This window comes from Anastrepha obliqua, chromosome 4 (genome assembly GCF_027943255.1).
Source record: "Anastrepha obliqua isolate idAnaObli1 chromosome 4, idAnaObli1_1.0, whole genome shotgun sequence".
NCBI lineage: Eukaryota > Metazoa > Arthropoda > Insecta > Diptera > Tephritidae > Anastrepha > Anastrepha obliqua.
Genome location: NC_072895.1, coordinates 126,690,306 through 126,708,529, shown reverse-complemented (window position 1 = coordinate 126,708,529; position 18,224 = coordinate 126,690,306). Strand labels below are relative to the sequence as shown.

The window sequence follows — 18,224 nt, the reverse complement described above, 5'->3', positions numbered from 1 at the left end:
GTGGTATCCCCGCAACGGTATAACTATCCTCCGAGACAAGTAAATAATTACAACAATAGGCCATTTAACATGACACCCCGGACGCACCCGAAGCAGGGTAATCCAACGTATTATAATAGTAGACCAAATTATAATTATCAGTCTAACAACAACTTTGGAATACGCCCCCAACAACAATTAAATCAAGGATTCAACAATCGCTCCAACTTACCCCCAAAACCACCAGTCGCAATGGATATAGATTCTTCTCTACACTCTAGACAGATTAACTACCAAAATAGGCCAAGTCCTAATCAAAACACTCAACCGCAGAAACGTCCACTATCTTCTCAATATATTCGCCCTCCGAATAAAATGCAACGTACTTTTCACGCAAATGCAGTGTCACAAAATGTAACCAATTATCCTACAGAGCCAAACCCAAATCAGAGTTATTACGGTAATTGACATGACGACTACTACGAAGCAATGCAGCATGTAATTGGAGCTCCAGAAGGGCAAAGCAATTTGAATACTAGCGAACAAGACCACTCCGAAGTAGACCTAATTAATTTTTTAGACTAACGCCGTCCTCACTTCCGTACTATGAATTTACAACAAGGCGTGGGGACCAATTGGATTTTCTTATTGACACAGGATCCAATAAGAACTATATTCAATCGACTAGGATAAGAAATCCACTACCAAATAAGCCATTTAAAGTAGAATCAGTTGCGGGTAATATTGAAATAACCCATCATACATTTATAGACATTTTCGGACCAAATATAGAAAAAATTAAGTTCTTTATTCTGCCACCCCTGAACTCTTTTCATGGGATCATCGGCAACGACACCCTCAGAAAACTAAAAGCTATAATAGATACCGAAAAAGGCACAATGACCATTTTTCCGGGGATTGTTATCCCACTCAAGCAGCGAATATCCCAGCAAGTTAATAATGTCAAATTAGAAATTCCACATCTCCCTGAAGAGCATCAACGGAAAATAAATAATATTATTGCAAAATGCCCAAAATTGTTTTCTGATCCTGACGAAAAATTAACATACACCACTCTAGTTAAAGGCGAAATCAGAACTATTAATGATAATCCTGTGTATTCCAAGCCTTACCCCTATGCCATGGCTTTGAAGGCAGAAATAGAAAAGCAAGTGGAAGAACTCCTTGACAACGGAATTATAAGAAAATCTAAATCTCCATATAACTCTCCTGTGTGGATAGTTAACAAAAAACCAGATGCATCCGGCGAGAGGAAATATCGTATGGTTATTGATTATCGAAAGCTCAACTCAGTAACCATCCCAGATAAATACCCCATTCCCGAAATTAACGAGGTCCTAGCAAACCTCGGTAACAACAAATTGTTTACAGTAATTGACCTCAAAAGCGGGTTTCATCAAATTCCGCTACGGAAGTCAGATATAGAAAAGACTGCCTTTTCCGTTAATAATGGAAAATATGAATTCCTCCGCCTACCCTTCGGGCTGAAGAATGCCCCCGCAACCTTCCAAAGAGCACTAGATGACATCCTTCGTCAACATATAGGAGTCAGATGTTACGTCTACATTGACGACGTTATAATTTTCGGCAGGAACGAGGAAGAGCATTTGGAAAATCTTGAAATGGTATTTAAAACCTTAGAAAGTGCGAATATGAAAGTACAATTAAGCAAATGCGAATTCGCCAAACAGGAAGTCGATTTCCTAGGATATGTCATCAGTTCAGAAGGAATAAAAACAAACCCCAAAAAGGTTGAAGCCGTTGCACAATTTCCAATTCCCCGTACTCTGAAGGAGTTGAGATCTTTCCTAGGAATGTCAGGCTATTACAGGAGATTTATTAGGGATTACTCCAAAATTGCCAAGCCCTTGACGACGCTACTTCGCGGAGAAGCTGGAAATACTTCAAAAAGAAACTCAAGGAAGTTAGAAATAAACCTTAATAAGGAAGCTATCGAATCATTCAATGAGATTAAAAATGCTCTAATATCAAAGGATATTATCCTGGCACATACCAACTTTGAAAAAGACTTCAACTTACGACGGATGCATCCGACTTTGCTATAGGAACCGTCCTATCGCAAGAAAATCGCCCAATAACCTTCATCTCGAGGAGCTGCTAGAGAGGGCAGTATCTGAATACAACCACAGTGTCCATTCCGTTACCGAAAAGAGACCTGTAGATCTATTTTTTTGCAGAAACGTGACCTTCACACCAGAAGACATTGAAAATACACGTCAAAACAATTTAGAAAAGATAGCACAAAAACAAAGAAAGGACATCGACTACCACAATAAAAACAAACAAGAAAATAAAATATATTTACCGGGACAGGTGATTTTTGTTAAGAAAAATAGAAGATTAGGTACTAAGCTAAGTAAACCTTATAGCAAAGAAATAGTTAAGGAAGATAGGAATAGCACGTTAGTGACCGAAAGAGGACAAATCATTCACAAGAGCAGAATACGGAACTAACTACAAATTTTTTTTTCAGGTTTTTTTTACCACTGTGCCTCGCAGAGGTGCAGATACTAGACTACTCAAACTCCCAATTAATCACAATAGAAAAAGGAAAACCAGCAAAACTACAGACAGGACAATTTAGGATAATACACGAAATAGATATTGACAAATACACAGAAATCTTGGAGCATATAGAAGCAACGGCAAAAACAGAAACATTCTACAGAAACCCGAACTACCCCTTCATATCACTCTTAATAACCCAAATAAAGGCCCATATTAGTAACCTAAGAATAGATAGGAAATCTAAAAGATCACTCAATTTTTTGGGCAGTGCATGGAAATGGATTGCAGGAAGTCCAGACCATGAAGACCATGAAATAGTTGTAAACAAATTAAATAACCTTCTAGAAAATAACAATAATCAAGTCCTTATTAATAAGCTTACGATAGAAAAAGTTAATGAAATCACAAATATCACAAACCATATTATGAAAGATATGCAAAACAATGAAGGTAAAGAAATAGAATCATTTTTGAAATTAAAATACAAATTAGAAATTATGAAAGAGGAAATCGTAAATATCGCTTATGCGATACATTGGGCAAAAGCCAATATAATAAATTCATACATAATGTCAACTGAAGAAATCGATATTGCTAAAAAAATTTTTGATAAAGATAACATCCCGTTTGTAAATTTGGACGAAGCTCTGGAATTTTCTGAAATTAAAATAGCGACTAATGGCAAGACAATCATTTATATTATAAGTTTACCAACTGTAGAAAATCAAATTTGTCAAACTATTGATATCAGAGCGGTAAAGAAAAACAACAATATTAACAAAATCAGTTTCAATTCAATTCTTAACTGTGAAAAAGTTATTTATGGAATAAAAAGCAGTTGTAAAAAATATAACTCATTACAAATATGTTTAAGGGATAATTTGCTAGATTTAAGTAATGATTATTGTATTAGTAACCTCTTAACGAGTCGTTTGCCAAACTGCACGGTCACAAATAGCCAGCACATCCCAGACTTCGAGGAGCTGTCACCTGGAGTTATATTCCTAAACGATTTCAGGGGCCGTGTCCTAATAAATGAAGACTATACAACTCTTAACGGTACTTTTGTGATTCACTTCAATAACGCCACAATTCAAATCAACGGAAAGAAATTTTTCAATGGGGAAAAATCAACGAACAAACCCCTACCTGCTATTCTCCAACCAATATCGATATCAAACAGAAGCGAAGAAATACTTTCTTTAGAAATGCTAAAACAATTAAATTTCAATAACACAAAAGAAATTAGACTAACAGGATCGTCATATCGGCTCAAGTATGCAGCAAGCATCAGCGTTATGATCATACTTATAATCATTGCCATATTTTCAAACAAATTAATCCTGTCTCCTAGAAAAAACAAAGAAACACGGTCCATCGATCTAACGGAGGCTGCAATAAAAGGACTTAACCAAATTTTCAACAAGACTTCAAACGAGGACGTTTGAATCTTAGGGGGGGAGTTTGTTACCATGACACATGTTCACATAATATAATATAAATTAAATACCCAAGACATAACAAAGTGTCGAAATCGCTGAGGCTGTAACATGAGCGGGCCAAACCATGTGAACAGTAAGCGTTAAATAGAAGTCAAGTTGAAACAAACAACTTCACCTGTGGGAAGCGAACCGTCAGCAGTTTTCACCGTCAGTAAGGCAAACGTAGATAAGGTTATAAATTATAAGAAATATTATTTTGTAATTTTAGTTCTAAGTGAATGGTGAATAAAGGAGCACGGCTCCCAAAAATTATATTTTTTTTAACTTCATAATAACGAGAAAGTTAACTTATATAGGCATTTAAAATTAAATCGTGTTCTAATTTCCAAAGATTTACGCACTCAAAAACAAAAATCACTGAATACCACGAAAATACTTCATGTTAGTGATTAATAATTTTGAGTGTTAGTCCTCATCTTCAGAACTCTCTGACGGTTTGACAATGCGCCGTCGCCGCTGAATCTTAGCAACTGATTTGAATTCCTTACTTCTACGTCTCCGTTCCTTTAAAATGCGCTCAGCTCGTTCCAGTGGGCATACAGTTTGGTCATGTAACTCTATTGATCCTTCATCATCTTCATTTACTACAAAAGAATCGCAAACGTATTGAGATTCTTCTAAAGGCGCAGCTTGTGAATATATTTGACTTTGATCATTAAACTCGCGAAAGGCGGGAATTTTGAAAGCGCCACGCGGTAAATGTTTTGGACTTCTACAATACAAGAAGACTTATCACATTTTTAATTTCAGAAAATTCAAAGGTGTCAAATTAAACATACTTAACCGATTGAAGATAGTACGCTTGCATCTGTGTTGATGTGGCTGCATTTTCGTCAAACGTCTCGGCTTCATCACTAGACACAATCATGGAATCTTTAACATATTGGCTACATGGCATTTGGCTGTATTCTTCACTTTCGTCATCGCTGCTAAATATAGCTTGAGTATCAATGAAGTCATGCAAACGACGACTTTGTCGTTGCAGGCGCCTACGACGAATGGGCTGCAGAAGCATGTTTTAATTATTTCAATATTTGGAAAGATAATTTTCTTAAAATAAGTGTGGGTTACTTTTTGGGTTTCAGCGATCTCTTCGCCATCCGTTTCACACGAGGAAATATTATTACGGGTGTTAGATGGACCTGTTTCAGAATCTTTGGCACTTGAATTCGAGTCTATTATACGCATGGGCTAAAAAACAAGATCGAAATTAAACTCCAGTACTCAGTAAACTTTTTCACCTACGCTTTGTGTTTCTTTACATTCTTCCTCATCCGTTTCCGCCTTTATAGACTCGTTGGAATCACTGGAGGAAATTATTTTACGTTTGGATGTCTTAGATGAAATAATTAATGACTTTTCTTCGTTACAAACTGAGTTGATATGGTTAGCGTCGGATGAGGGCAATGCTCTGAAAAGTTGATTCTCTGCGCTTTTGTACACATATTTCGAAAAATTCATACGATTTTCTCTTTGATAGTATTCAAGTTGAATTGGGGGCCTATCCAAGGATTTTATGAGTTTTTTGGAATTTAATACCGTTGAAATATTTTCATTTTCTTTTTGATTCGAGTGGATAGGTGAAGTAGGGGTTAAAATTATATCATCATCGAATTTCGTCTGCGAAGTAGAAACAATACCAGCTTCACCGAATGGATTTCTTTTGTGAACTTTTGACGGAGTAAATGCAGAATCGTTGAGCTAGAAAATGGAATTAAAATTAAACTCATGTACAAGACTAATAAGTAATGTGTTAACTATTTAATTTACGATTTGAGTTTCTTTAAATTCTTCGCAATCCGTTTCTAATCCTCCATCAGCTTTCAGGTCTACCTCGCTGGAATCACTTGATGAAATTAATTTACGTTTCGTTGCCTTCGATGGAATGATTAATGTCTCATCGTCACAGATTTGTACTGGGTTCACATTGTTAGCGACGGATGAGGATAATGCTTTAAGAAGTTGATTTTTGGCGAAAGTCACGCTCTGCTTTATATGTTCCGGCAAGTTGCTACGTTTTCGTACATTTTGCAAGTACATTTCGTACAGATTTGGTGATCTTTGACAATGTTCCGGTTCAGTTAGAAGCTTTCCTGGTGGTGTTTCAGGTCTATTTGAATCCAATACTGTCAAATTATGCTTGTTATTTAGCATTGATGATGTATTTGAAAGAGTTGTTAATAAATTCGAGGTACTGTTGCATTTATTTTGACTTGAGTAAAGCGGTGAATTAGGGTTTGGAATTTCATCATCATCGATTTTTTTTTTCGAATTGGAAACAATGTCCTCATTACATAATGAAAATATTTTACAGACTTTTGACTGAACAGTTTTACAATCGTTGAGCTAGAGAATTAAATTAAAATTAAACTCAAGTACATTACAAATATATAACACGTTAATTTCAATTACGATTTGAGTTTCTTTAAATTCGTCGCACTCCATTTCTGACCCTTCATTAGCTTTCATGTCCAATCCACTGAAGGAAAGCGATTTACTTTTAGATGTGTTATGTGGGATAAGTGAATTTTCTTCATTACAACTTTTAGCTGCTGCATTTTGCACGTACATTTCTAACATGTTTGGAGATTTTTCATATTGCTCTATTTGAATCGGTAGTTTCATTTGTGGTATTGCCGATATGTTGGAATTCGGTTCGCTTAAATTAGGTTTTGCACTTGCAGCTGATGGATTTGAAAACTTCTTCACTGCCTTCAGAGTCTTTATCAAATTCGAAGTATTCTCATTTTCTTTTTGACTTGCGCGATGTGCCAATTTAATGTTCGCTGATCGACCAAGAGAAATTCTTTCATTATCGATTTTAATTTTCTTGGTGAAGACAATTGCAGTTTCAGCAGTATTATCCTTTTGAGTTTCTTCAGGAAATGGTTCCAGAAACGCTTCTATGTCTACATCTAATTCACATAGGTAAGAATTTGTTGATGGAAGGATTTGTTTGGACGAATTCTGCGTATCAACAACGGGTTTTTCATCAGAAAGTGTATCGGGTACGGATATTTCCCCGGTATAAGTATTTTGTTCTTCAAGTACTCTGTCAGTTAACAAAGGTTTGGTATTCGTTAGGTTTTCTGTTTCAGAAACAAATATCACGTCCAAATCATCTTCTGCACTTTCATTTGACCCACTAAAACTTTTTTCCAGCCTCTTTGGTAAAACCTTCGAGAGGTTTTTTTCTTCAGATTTTCCAACTTGACGCTGGAATGCTTTTTCTAGCGGTCCTTGCAAAGGGGTAGATTTGTTAGCCAATGGGGCATTCTTTACGAAGTCACCCCAATGGCAGTTACTTTGGAAAATGGTTTCAGAATCCATACTGATGTCAGAAATATTGGTGTTTTGATAATTTTCTCTAACAGTTTCATATATCATTGATTCGGCATCATTTTTTAATGGCGAGTATGGAATAGGTATATTATTATCTTCTACCGGTTCAAGATATGGCGCTTTATAAAACTCTATTTTTTCTATTTCTTTTTGAATAAATTCAAAATTATCACACAGAATTCCCTGTGGCTCTAATCCGTTGAATATTGCATTGCAGGTCTCATTATATTCACTGGCGCTTACATCAAGAACGCTGGAAGGTATTTCACAGCGTTTCTTAACCATCTCTTCTATCTCTGCATCATCAACGAATATTTCTACCGCTAGTCGCGTGCCACCCAAAAGTGTTTCAATTATGCTATACAACTCTCTAACATGTTTTTCCTCCGCGGACATTTGGTCGTGTTCTGAGGCCAATAACTCCAAAACCTTCATTTTCTCTAAAGAATCACGCACTATAGATGGTTGGGCACGCAAAATGAAACGTTTTCCATCATTAGATACCTTTGGCGATTTTATTTGCTCTACTGGGTCGGTAATTACGTCCTTGGCCCGTAATAAAGGTGTACTTTTCTGCATTAGTTTATGTAGGTTGCGAAAACGTTGGGAGTGCAATATTGCATTTCGATTAAACTGAGTTATAGGTGGTTTTTGAGTAAATGGATTTGACGCACACAATTGTGTATTTGTTGTCACTGGAGCTTCGAAGGCTTTGAAATATTCATCTATTTTGTTTAAACATTTTTCGACACTTTGCTGCGTCTCTAAACCAGGTTGAGGTGGGCTTGCCAATAATAAACTAGGATTTTGGATCGATTGCTGCTTGAAATAGGTTCGTAGATCTTGATTTTTTTTACTGTAATTGTCTTTCGTTTTTTGCTTAATTTTTCTAGTTTTGCGTTCATTATCATTTTTACATTTTACATCAATGCCTTTTTCATTTGGTACAGGTTTTATAAAGACATGAATTACTTTTGGATCTAACTCGGTGGGTACAAGCCGGGGCGAATTCTTATATAATGAATTACGTACTACTATTGACTGAAGTATTTTTGCATTAGTTTGATCCTTTTGCTCAAGCACACTCTTCAGGATTTGCTGTTCCCGTCCTTCGGTAACCAATATCACAACATTACCCTGTTTTTGTCGCCCTGTTCTACCAATTCGTTGAACGAAACGTTGAGGATTAGAAGTGTTAATGTCGAAGCACACAATCAGTTCCACCTCCCCAACATCAATGCCTTCTTCGCCGATAGATGTTGCTACAAGTATGTTATTTTTACCGCTACGAAAATCTTGCATAATTTGTATCTGCTCCTTTTGTGTAAGAGGGCGCAAAGAACCAGTAGTTGCGCCCTGACCTGACAGAGATAAGGTACAGTACACTCACAAATAACAATTTTAACTTTGGACTAACCTACAAAATAACGTGGCTTTAACAATGGCACATGTTGCAGTAACAAGCGATATATCAGCATTACAGATTCTCGATATTCGCAAAAAACTATGGCACGGGAATCTGGATGAGCCTGTGTTGTGGAGATAAATATATAATTTTATATGCAATAAGATTATAAAAATTGCACTTTAACTCACCTGAAAATGTTCAAGTAAACAAATTCGAGCTTCTTCAAACTTCGGATGACCAAAGTCCAGATTATCGGGCAATTTAGCGATTTGCCCATTTGTCATTGGGTGTGTTGAAAATTCGAAAGGATTCGGGCCCAATTTGTCACGCAATCGATCTAACAAATGACGTATTCGAGGTTCCATATATACTACAAACTTATTTCGCCCTTCTTCATCTTCTTCGAAATAATTCAGGAACACGCGCATGCCGTGTCGTTCTAACAATTCAAGGGCGTGATACATACTAATACAAAACGAAAAATTTATTGAAACAGCCTTTTGCTCTGGATGCTGTTTGCTTCGACTTTGCTCACGAAATCGTTTCTGTTCGAACAATAGAAAATTACGTGTAATGTTCGCTAGCGACCCACCTAACACTTTCGCATCGACTAGCTGCCGAAGGTATGGATCTATTATCAGTAACACTTCGTCACGCAATGCCTTTAAATCTTCGCCAAGCGGTACAACAACTTTTTTCATATGACGCTTGTGAACATAAGGCAGCACATCGACCGACGTATCACAACGAAGTTCAATGTGAGAAATTAAGAGATTATACACTACTTCTGCGACGTCCTCAATGGTACGCCCCGGTGTAGCAGATAGCGCTAAAACTCTAAAGTAGTTATTGCGTTGCTTTATAGCCTGAACAACTTCAATGTACGCGTATCGTCCCTTAGCACGGTGCGCTTCATCAACTACAATAAGTTTCACTTGGTCAAAAGGAAAATTAAGATCTTCCCGACGGGTACTAGATTCATCTACTCCATTAATATCCGATTGTACCACCTGTGGTGTAGCAAAGAAAACACGTTTTTCACTCCACAACTCTTTACGGCGGCAGCGCGGCAATCTACCCGTTAACTCGACTGTATCTTCGTCAGCAAAAGGCATTACACTTTGACAGGCCTTAATTTGCTGAGCCACTAGAGGACGAGTAGGTGCCATAAAAATGATCTTACTGGTCGGATACCACCGGTAAATATTGTACATAACAACCGCTGCTACGAAAGTTTTACCAAGTCCGGTAGGCAATACGACTAATGTGTTGTTGAATAGTGAGACCTTTACTATACTTAACTGATATGCACGTAGTGGCAAATTGCTGGGGTATAACCACGTATCGCCTACATTGTTGTCGAAGCCGGCGTGCTGTTCACCGGTGCGGAGTTGTGATTTATTTTGAGATGACAATGATGCAGCCAATATGTTATGCTGCTCGTCTTCGTCCAATGTCAAATCACACCAATAATCAGATGAAACGGACATATCACCGGTGTCATCTACACTTGGGCGAAATTTTCCTTGTTCTGCATACCCAAAATAAGAATTTTTAAAAATATATGCACACTTTATGAGATGTATAGGTATATTACTAACAGAGTGCCTCTGCCCAGCAGCCGCTTTTAGTCAAAACTTCCTGATTAACACTTTAACTCTTCGAATTTTTTTTATACTTTGTAATATTTTCTTGGGAAAATCGAACAATTTTTAAGAAGTCATGAAAGTAAGTTCTACAAACAAGGCTTTATAAAAGTTGTTTGTTTGGTTTTTGCTTCATTGGCTAGTCAGCGAAAAATATTGCCAGATCAGTCACATATATGTGGTATAACTTAAAATAACGGATAGAGAAGGCGAAAATACTGTTACGAATTTCGTTACGTTAAAATCCAAATACATCTCTCAAAATAATTCCTCTAAGTTCGATGACTAGATTGTCAAATAAAAGTCGCAAATTATGGCAACACAATTTACTTGCTTTATTACCTTTCGTTTACACATTCACGCTCTTAACCAAGCCTAATTGAGTACTATAGATCGGGTCTTCTAAAAACAGTTCCTTTATTTTTCACGATTTTAACAGGTCTGACGTCAGGTCCATTATCAACACAAACAAAAGGAGGGGAAGCTACATGTTTATGAAAATTCGGTGAATGACTTGGTGATATTGTGATTTGTGAGATTTAAACTAACAAACCGTGTGTTAAATTGTGAAAGCAAAAATTAATATTAAGGCTTTAAGTGCAAGAAAGTCTGTGTATGTATCCTTTTGTTTGTTTATTCATGGCCTCTTATGACACAGCAAATTCGGAAGGTGCAACCATATATTCTATCATCCTTGCATGTGCTTAATAACTATGGTAATTTCTAACAGCTCGTGTCCTCTGACGAGATCTATCTCACAACCTACTTTCGCAATCAACGCGAATTCATGTTCTTGCTCTGGCATCTCATTCGAGAAGTTTCTTTTACTCAACATCTTGACACTCAATTATAGTGCGCACACTCACCGACGTATCGTAGTCCCTTACCGCAGCCCCTAGAGAGCACAAAATTAAGCAAAACTTATCCCGTAGAGAACAACTGCGTTTTTTTAGTTACATATTTACACAATACATTGGTTTGTGTGTGTATGTGTTTGGTTGTATCTACACCATGTTGCCATTGATATTTTTGCTTACACATTTTATCACACATCCGCATTATCAGTTGCAATTTTTCATTGTTTAATAAACCAAAGCCAAAACCCAAAACCCACCTAACATTATTCAACATTGTGTTTAAGTTATTTTAACTAAAATAAAAATTTTTCTAAGTTTATTTTGTAAATGATTTCGAAATGTACTGTTTGGCAACACTGTGTGGTTGTCAGCTTACACGGTTCTACAGGAATTTTAAAAAATCCTGCGATAAAATCTACAATAGCACGATACGGAATGGAAGTAATTTTTCATTTACATGGGGCTCTCATTAGTTTGACCGTAACAACTGGCAGCAGACTGCGTTTACGTCGGTGACTGTTTGCAGCATTAGCTAGAACGGGAAAATCTATAAACGAAAATTGACAGTTCAGAGTAAGGTATACAGAATTTTACAATTTAGAGACCAAATGATTAAAAAAAAATCAAAATTGCAGCTCTACTGTTGCCGCCTGTTTAATAGGGCTATCACAATGGGTCCGTTGTGGCTTCGGATTTTACTGTCGTGACATGTAAAACGTATCGTGGTGCCACAATGAAAGTATTGCCGCAAAGCAAATATTTCGTTGACTATAAACATTTACTTCGAGATCGGGACCCACATCCATTTTTAGTACAACTTGATTAAGCCTAGTCTTTTCTCTACTGCTCTTACTGAATTAATTTAAATCCCATTTATTTCCCGCATTTAATTTGATATCATAAAAATTTGCGGGATACAAAATTCTTCCTCTTCAAACAGTTGTCATTTTCGCCGCACTTGCCGTATGGCAAAATTAGCAAGTTTTTGGTTTTTACAGAGAACGTAATTCAAATGAATTCATATGAATCTACTTTCTCTGGTTTTTATACATACCGCCATAGCGTACGGCTCCTATGTGGCCCCTTCGACCCAAATACCGTAGTCTATTTTGCTGTCAATAAAATTCGTTTCTGCAAACGTTGTTTGTTATTTCCTGTTCTGACAAAACTCAATTGTCTAATTTGACAAAAACAAAGTAGTTCTTTCCGGAAGGTGGCGCCTTCTATTTGTTATTTTCTGTTCTGACACAACTCAATTGTCTAATTTTACAAAAACAAAGTAGCTCTTTCCGAAAGGTGGCGCTCTCTGTATTCTCTATATATTCCTTCTATTCCCCAAGGAGAATCCCCCAAGGTGAGTTCGTTGTTTTCTTGCGAATTGCTAAGTTGAATGTCGAAGTGCCCTGTGCCCTCGTTGTTGCCTTACTGTTTGTTTAAATTCTGATTGAAATTTTGACAATCAAACTACCAAGGCGAATTTATTACAGGTGACAGCAAACACATATATGTAAGTGAAACGCTACATGTATTTGTTGTTGCGTTTGGTCCAAGCATCACGTCAAAATCAGTAATCAAATGTAAACATACGAATGTGAACATACCAATACATACAAACAAAGCATATCATTTTGACGTCAGCCATACCCACGGCGAAAAATTCAGCTGGGTGAATGCTGTCACCTTAATAAATCCACCTTGCAAACTACCAAATAGACAAAAAACCATGTAAATGTTGTTCTTTTTCTAGGAAAGCCACATTCTACGAATTCGCCCTGGGACTTCCATATTTTTGATCGCAAGACGAATTGAGTATCAAAGATGGCGCCGTTAAAAAAACAGTTACTTTATTTTCAGTGATTTCGACAAGTCTAACGTCAGCTCGCTTCGCAATACAAAGCAAACGAGCAAAACCAACAAAAGTACGAGATATTACATGTTTGTGAAAATTCCGTGAGTGGCTTGGTAGCATTTTGATTTGTGAGATTTAAACTAATCAAACTTATGAAAACGAAGTGCCGTGTGTTTAATTGTGAAAGCATAAATTATTATAAAGCCTCCAGATGCAGTTTGCTTACGTTTTTATGCGGAAGACGCCCGCAAGAAAGTATGTGTCTGTGCATATATTGTTTTGTGTTTGATTGTTTCCATTGCTTTCGCTTGCTCGTCTTCTTCACAAACACGTAATTGCCCTTCCTTTTGCTTGTTTATTCATGGGCTTTTACGATACGGCAAATTCGGCTTGGAGCAACCGTGTATTCTATCATTCTTAAGTTGATCGTGTCAGTTGACACGTTGAGCGATGGGTAACTAAAGTATACAACTGCATTTGCATTTTCGTTAATAATAAATATTTACACTTCTATAATTGTTATCAAGTGTAAACAAAAAGGTTTTTAGGTTACCGGAAAACTAGAGTTAAAACATGGTTCCTTGATTTCTTTTCCAAAGCATCGCCAAATTACCTTTTTCTGTTGTGCTCTTTGCTCTCTTTGCCACATGAATTCCTCTCTGCATTAATTTAATAACATACGATTGTGTGTGGGTAGGCAACTCACCTCACCGCAAGCAGTCAAAATTTAGTATGAGGCAAAATGTCTTCGATAAATGTTTGTGTATTTTTGCGCTGAGTGTAATGTTGTGAAGTGAAAAAGGAGAAATAAATTAAATGTATTCTATTGGCGAATATCACCGTGTTTGTTCAAAGTACAAAGTGTTTTTGTTTTTGGTATATCGGTTGCTGTATCTTCATCAATCCTTTCACCAATTGGGCTTGTTCAATGGGAACTATGCGAAACAGTCTGTGTATGTGTTGTAATGTGTTCGGCATAATGCTAGTGCGCGCGAAAAACAAATGTGAATCTTTGAAGTGCAATTCCTCCTTTGCTTCATTCTTGAACAAAAAGAAGTGTGGAATAATTATACATAAGTAAATTATTGCAATGAAAATAAGTAACAAAGGAAAAAAGGTAAAAGTCATGCCATCAAAAAGCTTCGCATATATATATAATATATGAATGCAAGAATGACTATTTGTATTTTAAAAATCTTTTACCAGTAATAAACAAAAAGAAACATAAGTGTGTTGGAAATCGATCCAGTAAACAGTTGTTATGCGCCTAGCTTACCTTGTCAAGAATTAATTGAAAAATTAGCAAAACACTTTTATTCCGGCGGCAGTCGGGCGGTCGTTGCTTTGCATTGCTTTTTACTTAAAATTTGAATTGTTTCACTGGCTTCGCAAATACACGCACGCACATTAGCAAGCGATTGTGCTGTAATGTGTGTGCTGGCTGGTGAGCGTACATTCATATGTATGTTCGGCATAAATCCATACGGTTTCAACTGGTGCGATAGGAGCTGAATATGTTCATTATTTATTTTAGCTTTTTTACACTGTTTTCTGTACTATTTGAAAGGTATATTCTCCTCTCTTGCTAAACAAAAGATGCCTTTAACAAAATGCGAAAAATTTTCCGACTTGTAAATGTTCAAACGTCAGGCTAATTTGTGCTTCTTTTTATTTGTATGGCATCCCCATAAACCATCCAAACAAACACTCTCTATTTTTCATATTGGTGCCATTTTATGCTCTTCTTTCTCTTAAGTTTTCTAATCTGTTTTTGTTACGATTTCCGCTTATATCCATACAAAGAACGGCTACCTATGTAGCTTGTGTTTTGATATTTATAATTTGTATTGTGGTTTTGGTGTTCGTTTTTCGATTCCGCTTTTCCTGGCGTTGCACCCCTAACACAGTCGCACACTCATTTCCTGTATTCTCTTTCTCTATATATATTTTTTTTTTCAAAACTAATTCCTGAGAGTGCATATCATTTACATATCTGTTTGTGTTTGCAGAAACAGTGAGCGTCGAATAACGACACTGCAAACCATAATGAAACTGCTTTTAGTAAATCTAGATTAGTAATAGTGTTTTCGGGTTGCGATTAGTGTAATGCCGCATGAGCAAATTTATGCAAATTATAATGAATAAAGCCCGGTACTTCTGCAATTATTTGCATTCAAAACGCCTTCAGCAACTTCACTATTGTTTGACACATAAGGAACTTGTATTCGATCTTTTCAGATGTCTGCCAGCATTCACTTTTCGCTAAATTGCACAACTTTAAAAACTAAAAAACAATAAGCCTTCGCAGATTCTGTGGAAGATTTTTGAAGTATCCAGCGGATTTGTGGGCTAGGTCATGTCGTCCGAATGGCTGCAAGCACTGAGTACTGAAAGTCCTCGATGCGGTACCAGGTGGTGGGAGCAGAGGAAGAAAGGCCTCCTCTGCGTTGGTAAGATCAGGTGGAGAAAGATTTGGCTTCACTTCGTCTGTTCAATTGACGCCGGTTAGCACAAGAAAGAAACGACTGGCGCGCTTTGTAAAACTCGGCTAAAATTGCTTAAGCGGTTCTCGCGCCAATCAAGAAGAAGAATAAGCCTCCGGAGGGTGCAGTTTGCAATTTTAGGATGGGGATAAACCTCTGGAAGTTGCATATTGCAGTTTTAGGATGGGGATACACCCTCCGGAGGCTTATTCATCTCCAATCAAGAAGAATAATAATCTTCCAAAAATTACTTCCCATCACTTCAACTAAAATCTGTAATAGAAGCACTTTGATTTCAATCGATTTTAGTAGTTGTGCGTTTTATATAATTTGTTTTATAAAGTTTCTTCCTCATCTTTTTACAGATTCGTTCACTTCTGTTAAGTTTTTACTGATACGTTGTACAAAGCCTTTTCAATATTTGTCTGCAATTGCATTTTGTTGCTTCAACCTAGTATCTACCCTAGAGTGTTTGGTGCCCTCCGTTATTGTTGACAATGGTAGCAACACACGCATCTTGCCTTCGTTTCTAAAAAGCACTACAGTTGTACCACTTAGCTCTTCAACACACCTCCCGCTGCACTTACGCCATTTTAAATACAATTTATTTACAAATATTCTAACATAATTTACTAACTGTGATATATGTAAGGTGACCGGGATTGTATTTGCAGTTCTAACAACCTATGAAGGAGAAGATTTAATAAGAATTTGTAAAAATGCCTGATGGAGATTTTACATGCATGAATATTCACAAACGAGTGCTGCCTGTAGGAGAAAGTCAGCTTCAAATGACCGACTATAACCAGAATCAGGACATGATCGATATAAATAATGAAAAACATTATTAATTTGCAAAATAATTTCTTTTTATTATAATACTTACTCGAATACCCAATTAAATAAATGGTTTTCAACAAATATGAATAAAGCAACGTGTCAAAATAGAAACAGTGTTGCCGACGATATAATTTGCACCAAAAGTTTAGTTTTTACTACAATTCAAACGTTTTTTTGTGAAACATGTACTTTTTTTTATAAAGAAGCAATTGATTATTCAAAAAAGGGAGCCGATTTGTCAAGAGGGAGCGAGAAAGCTGCTTACTTACCTAACCTTCTATAATTTAATCATGGGCCATACGTCTGTATTCTGTTTATAGTAAGCCGAAGTTATCCTCACATTGTTGCTTCGGGTGGCCAAATCTTGTGATCTACAATCCGTGCGGTCAAATAAACATAAATGCCGTACAAAAAAAATTTTGAAGGTCAGGTCATAAACTACAAGACTTCAAAGTTAATATCGTGATGTGTTTTGAAGTTCCAATAATATTTCCATGAATGTTATGACTTTTCATATTAAATTTTTGTGACCTTCTGTTCAAAATCTTCAATTTTTTGCATACTCGTTTACCGCGCAATTTCGATATCTATTTTATCGCTGTTTGCTACTAAATAGTATAGATATGTAGGTACTTCAATTAGTAGGTATTGTCAATAGAAAAGAGAAAGAATTCTCAAACAAATTTCAGTTTACTAGAATACAACTCTGGACAAACTCAGTATAAGCACCCCATAGCAAACAGAACAAATACATTTCGTGTTTGCCGAACAAATGCCCACCTGTATAACCACAGCAGAAAAAAGTATTGACACTCTTAAAACGTATATGCATTAAACCCGTTTAAATCTTCATCGATTGGCTCCTACGAATATGTTAATGAGTCATTCCTTAAATATCTGCACTTATAACTAAAATAATATTATTACCACAAATTCAAATAAATGAGATAAAAATCACAAAAATGCACAACGCATTTAAACGGCACAACACAGCTCACTTTTAGCGTGGCAAAAGCAGATACTGGATGCGAAACAGATCTGAGGCTTGGGTTCGACATGGTGCGAAAATTTGTATAGTTAAAAGTTGAGATTCATTGTTGTGTACAACACTTGAGTAAAGTGCGATCGCAAGTCGATGGCGGCGAAGACGATTTAAATACAAACCTGTTTTACTTTATACAAGCGCGTTAAAAAATACATACATATGTATGTATGTATGTATGGGCAAGCGAATGGATTGAATTGAAACTGAACAGATGGCTGAACAAACGCACGGCACTGCCGATGCGATACAGCGACGCACGAACGAAAGAAAACGCAAACATCAAAATTGAGTCAATATTTCGAGAATAAAACAAGAATATCCAAGAAGTCGAATTGAAAATTGAAATAGAAAATAATTAGATGCAGGGCCGTAGAGAGCATATCCGGGCCCCGGGGGAAAATTACAAATGCGGGCCCTTTCCAATTATGTCTAATTCATATAAATATGTACGTAAAATCTCGGGCCCGGGAGAAAAAGAACCAGATCCCCCCTATACTATATTTCCATTCGTAAGGTAAATTTAAGAGATACTGAAGACCAAGGCAAATTCATAGATGACTTTGTTGAACAACAACATTTACATTTGCATTACATTTATATTTACATTTACAATGAGTATCTAAACATACAAATAAGACATCAACAAAGAAGCAGGGCACTTTGCAAGAAAACAACAAGTCAGCTGCTATAGCGAAGTCAGAACCGTAGACCTTGCGAAAAACT

The 18,224-nt window shown here is 36.6% G+C and overlaps 2 protein-coding genes and 1 long non-coding RNA gene across 5 annotated transcripts in view; 1 reads left to right on the top strand and 2 right to left on the bottom strand.

Moving 5' to 3' along the window:
• Window positions 1-3,150: 3,150 nt before the first annotated feature.
• On the bottom strand, window positions 3,151-12,359 carry LOC129245686 (uncharacterized). 2 transcript variants are annotated; one of them, XM_054884014.1, is made up of 9 exons: window positions 12,339-12,359; window positions 8,970-9,326; window positions 8,791-8,902; window positions 6,444-8,734; window positions 5,802-6,377; window positions 5,277-5,732; window positions 5,103-5,222; window positions 4,811-5,034; window positions 3,151-4,743 (listed from the first exon to the last, which is right to left on the bottom strand). In XM_054884014.1, the coding sequence occupies exons 1-9, from the start codon at window positions 12,342-12,344 to the stop codon at window positions 4,437-4,439; spliced, it is 4,449 nt and encodes a 1,482-aa protein (XP_054739989.1). In that variant the 5' UTR covers window positions 12,345-12,359; the 3' UTR covers window positions 3,151-4,436. The 2 variants fall into 2 exon arrangements, with proteins under 2 accessions (XP_054739989.1, XP_054739988.1); XM_054884013.1 differs by lacking the exon at window positions 12,339-12,359 and adding an exon at window positions 10,383-10,566 and having other exon boundaries at window positions 8,970-10,312.
• A 1,781-nt stretch (window positions 12,360-14,140) lies between these two features.
• The window catches only part of LOC129245687 (neurogenic protein mastermind), a 206,491-nt gene continuing 202,407 nt past the window's right edge, over window positions 14,141-18,224 (top strand). Inside the window, exon 1 of one of the 2 annotated variants that reach the window (XM_054884015.1) lies at window positions 14,141-14,250. The gene's annotated coding sequence lies outside the window, so the exon portion shown is untranslated. The remainder of the gene's footprint in view (window positions 14,251-18,224) is intronic. The other variant, XM_054884016.1, reaches the window with a different exon arrangement.
• LOC129245690 (uncharacterized) lies at window positions 15,924-16,535 on the bottom strand. Its single transcript, XR_008582426.1, has 3 exons — window positions 16,503-16,535; window positions 16,356-16,415; window positions 15,924-16,300 (listed from the first exon to the last, which is right to left on the bottom strand). It is a non-coding gene; the product is annotated as an uncharacterized LOC129245690 (long non-coding RNA).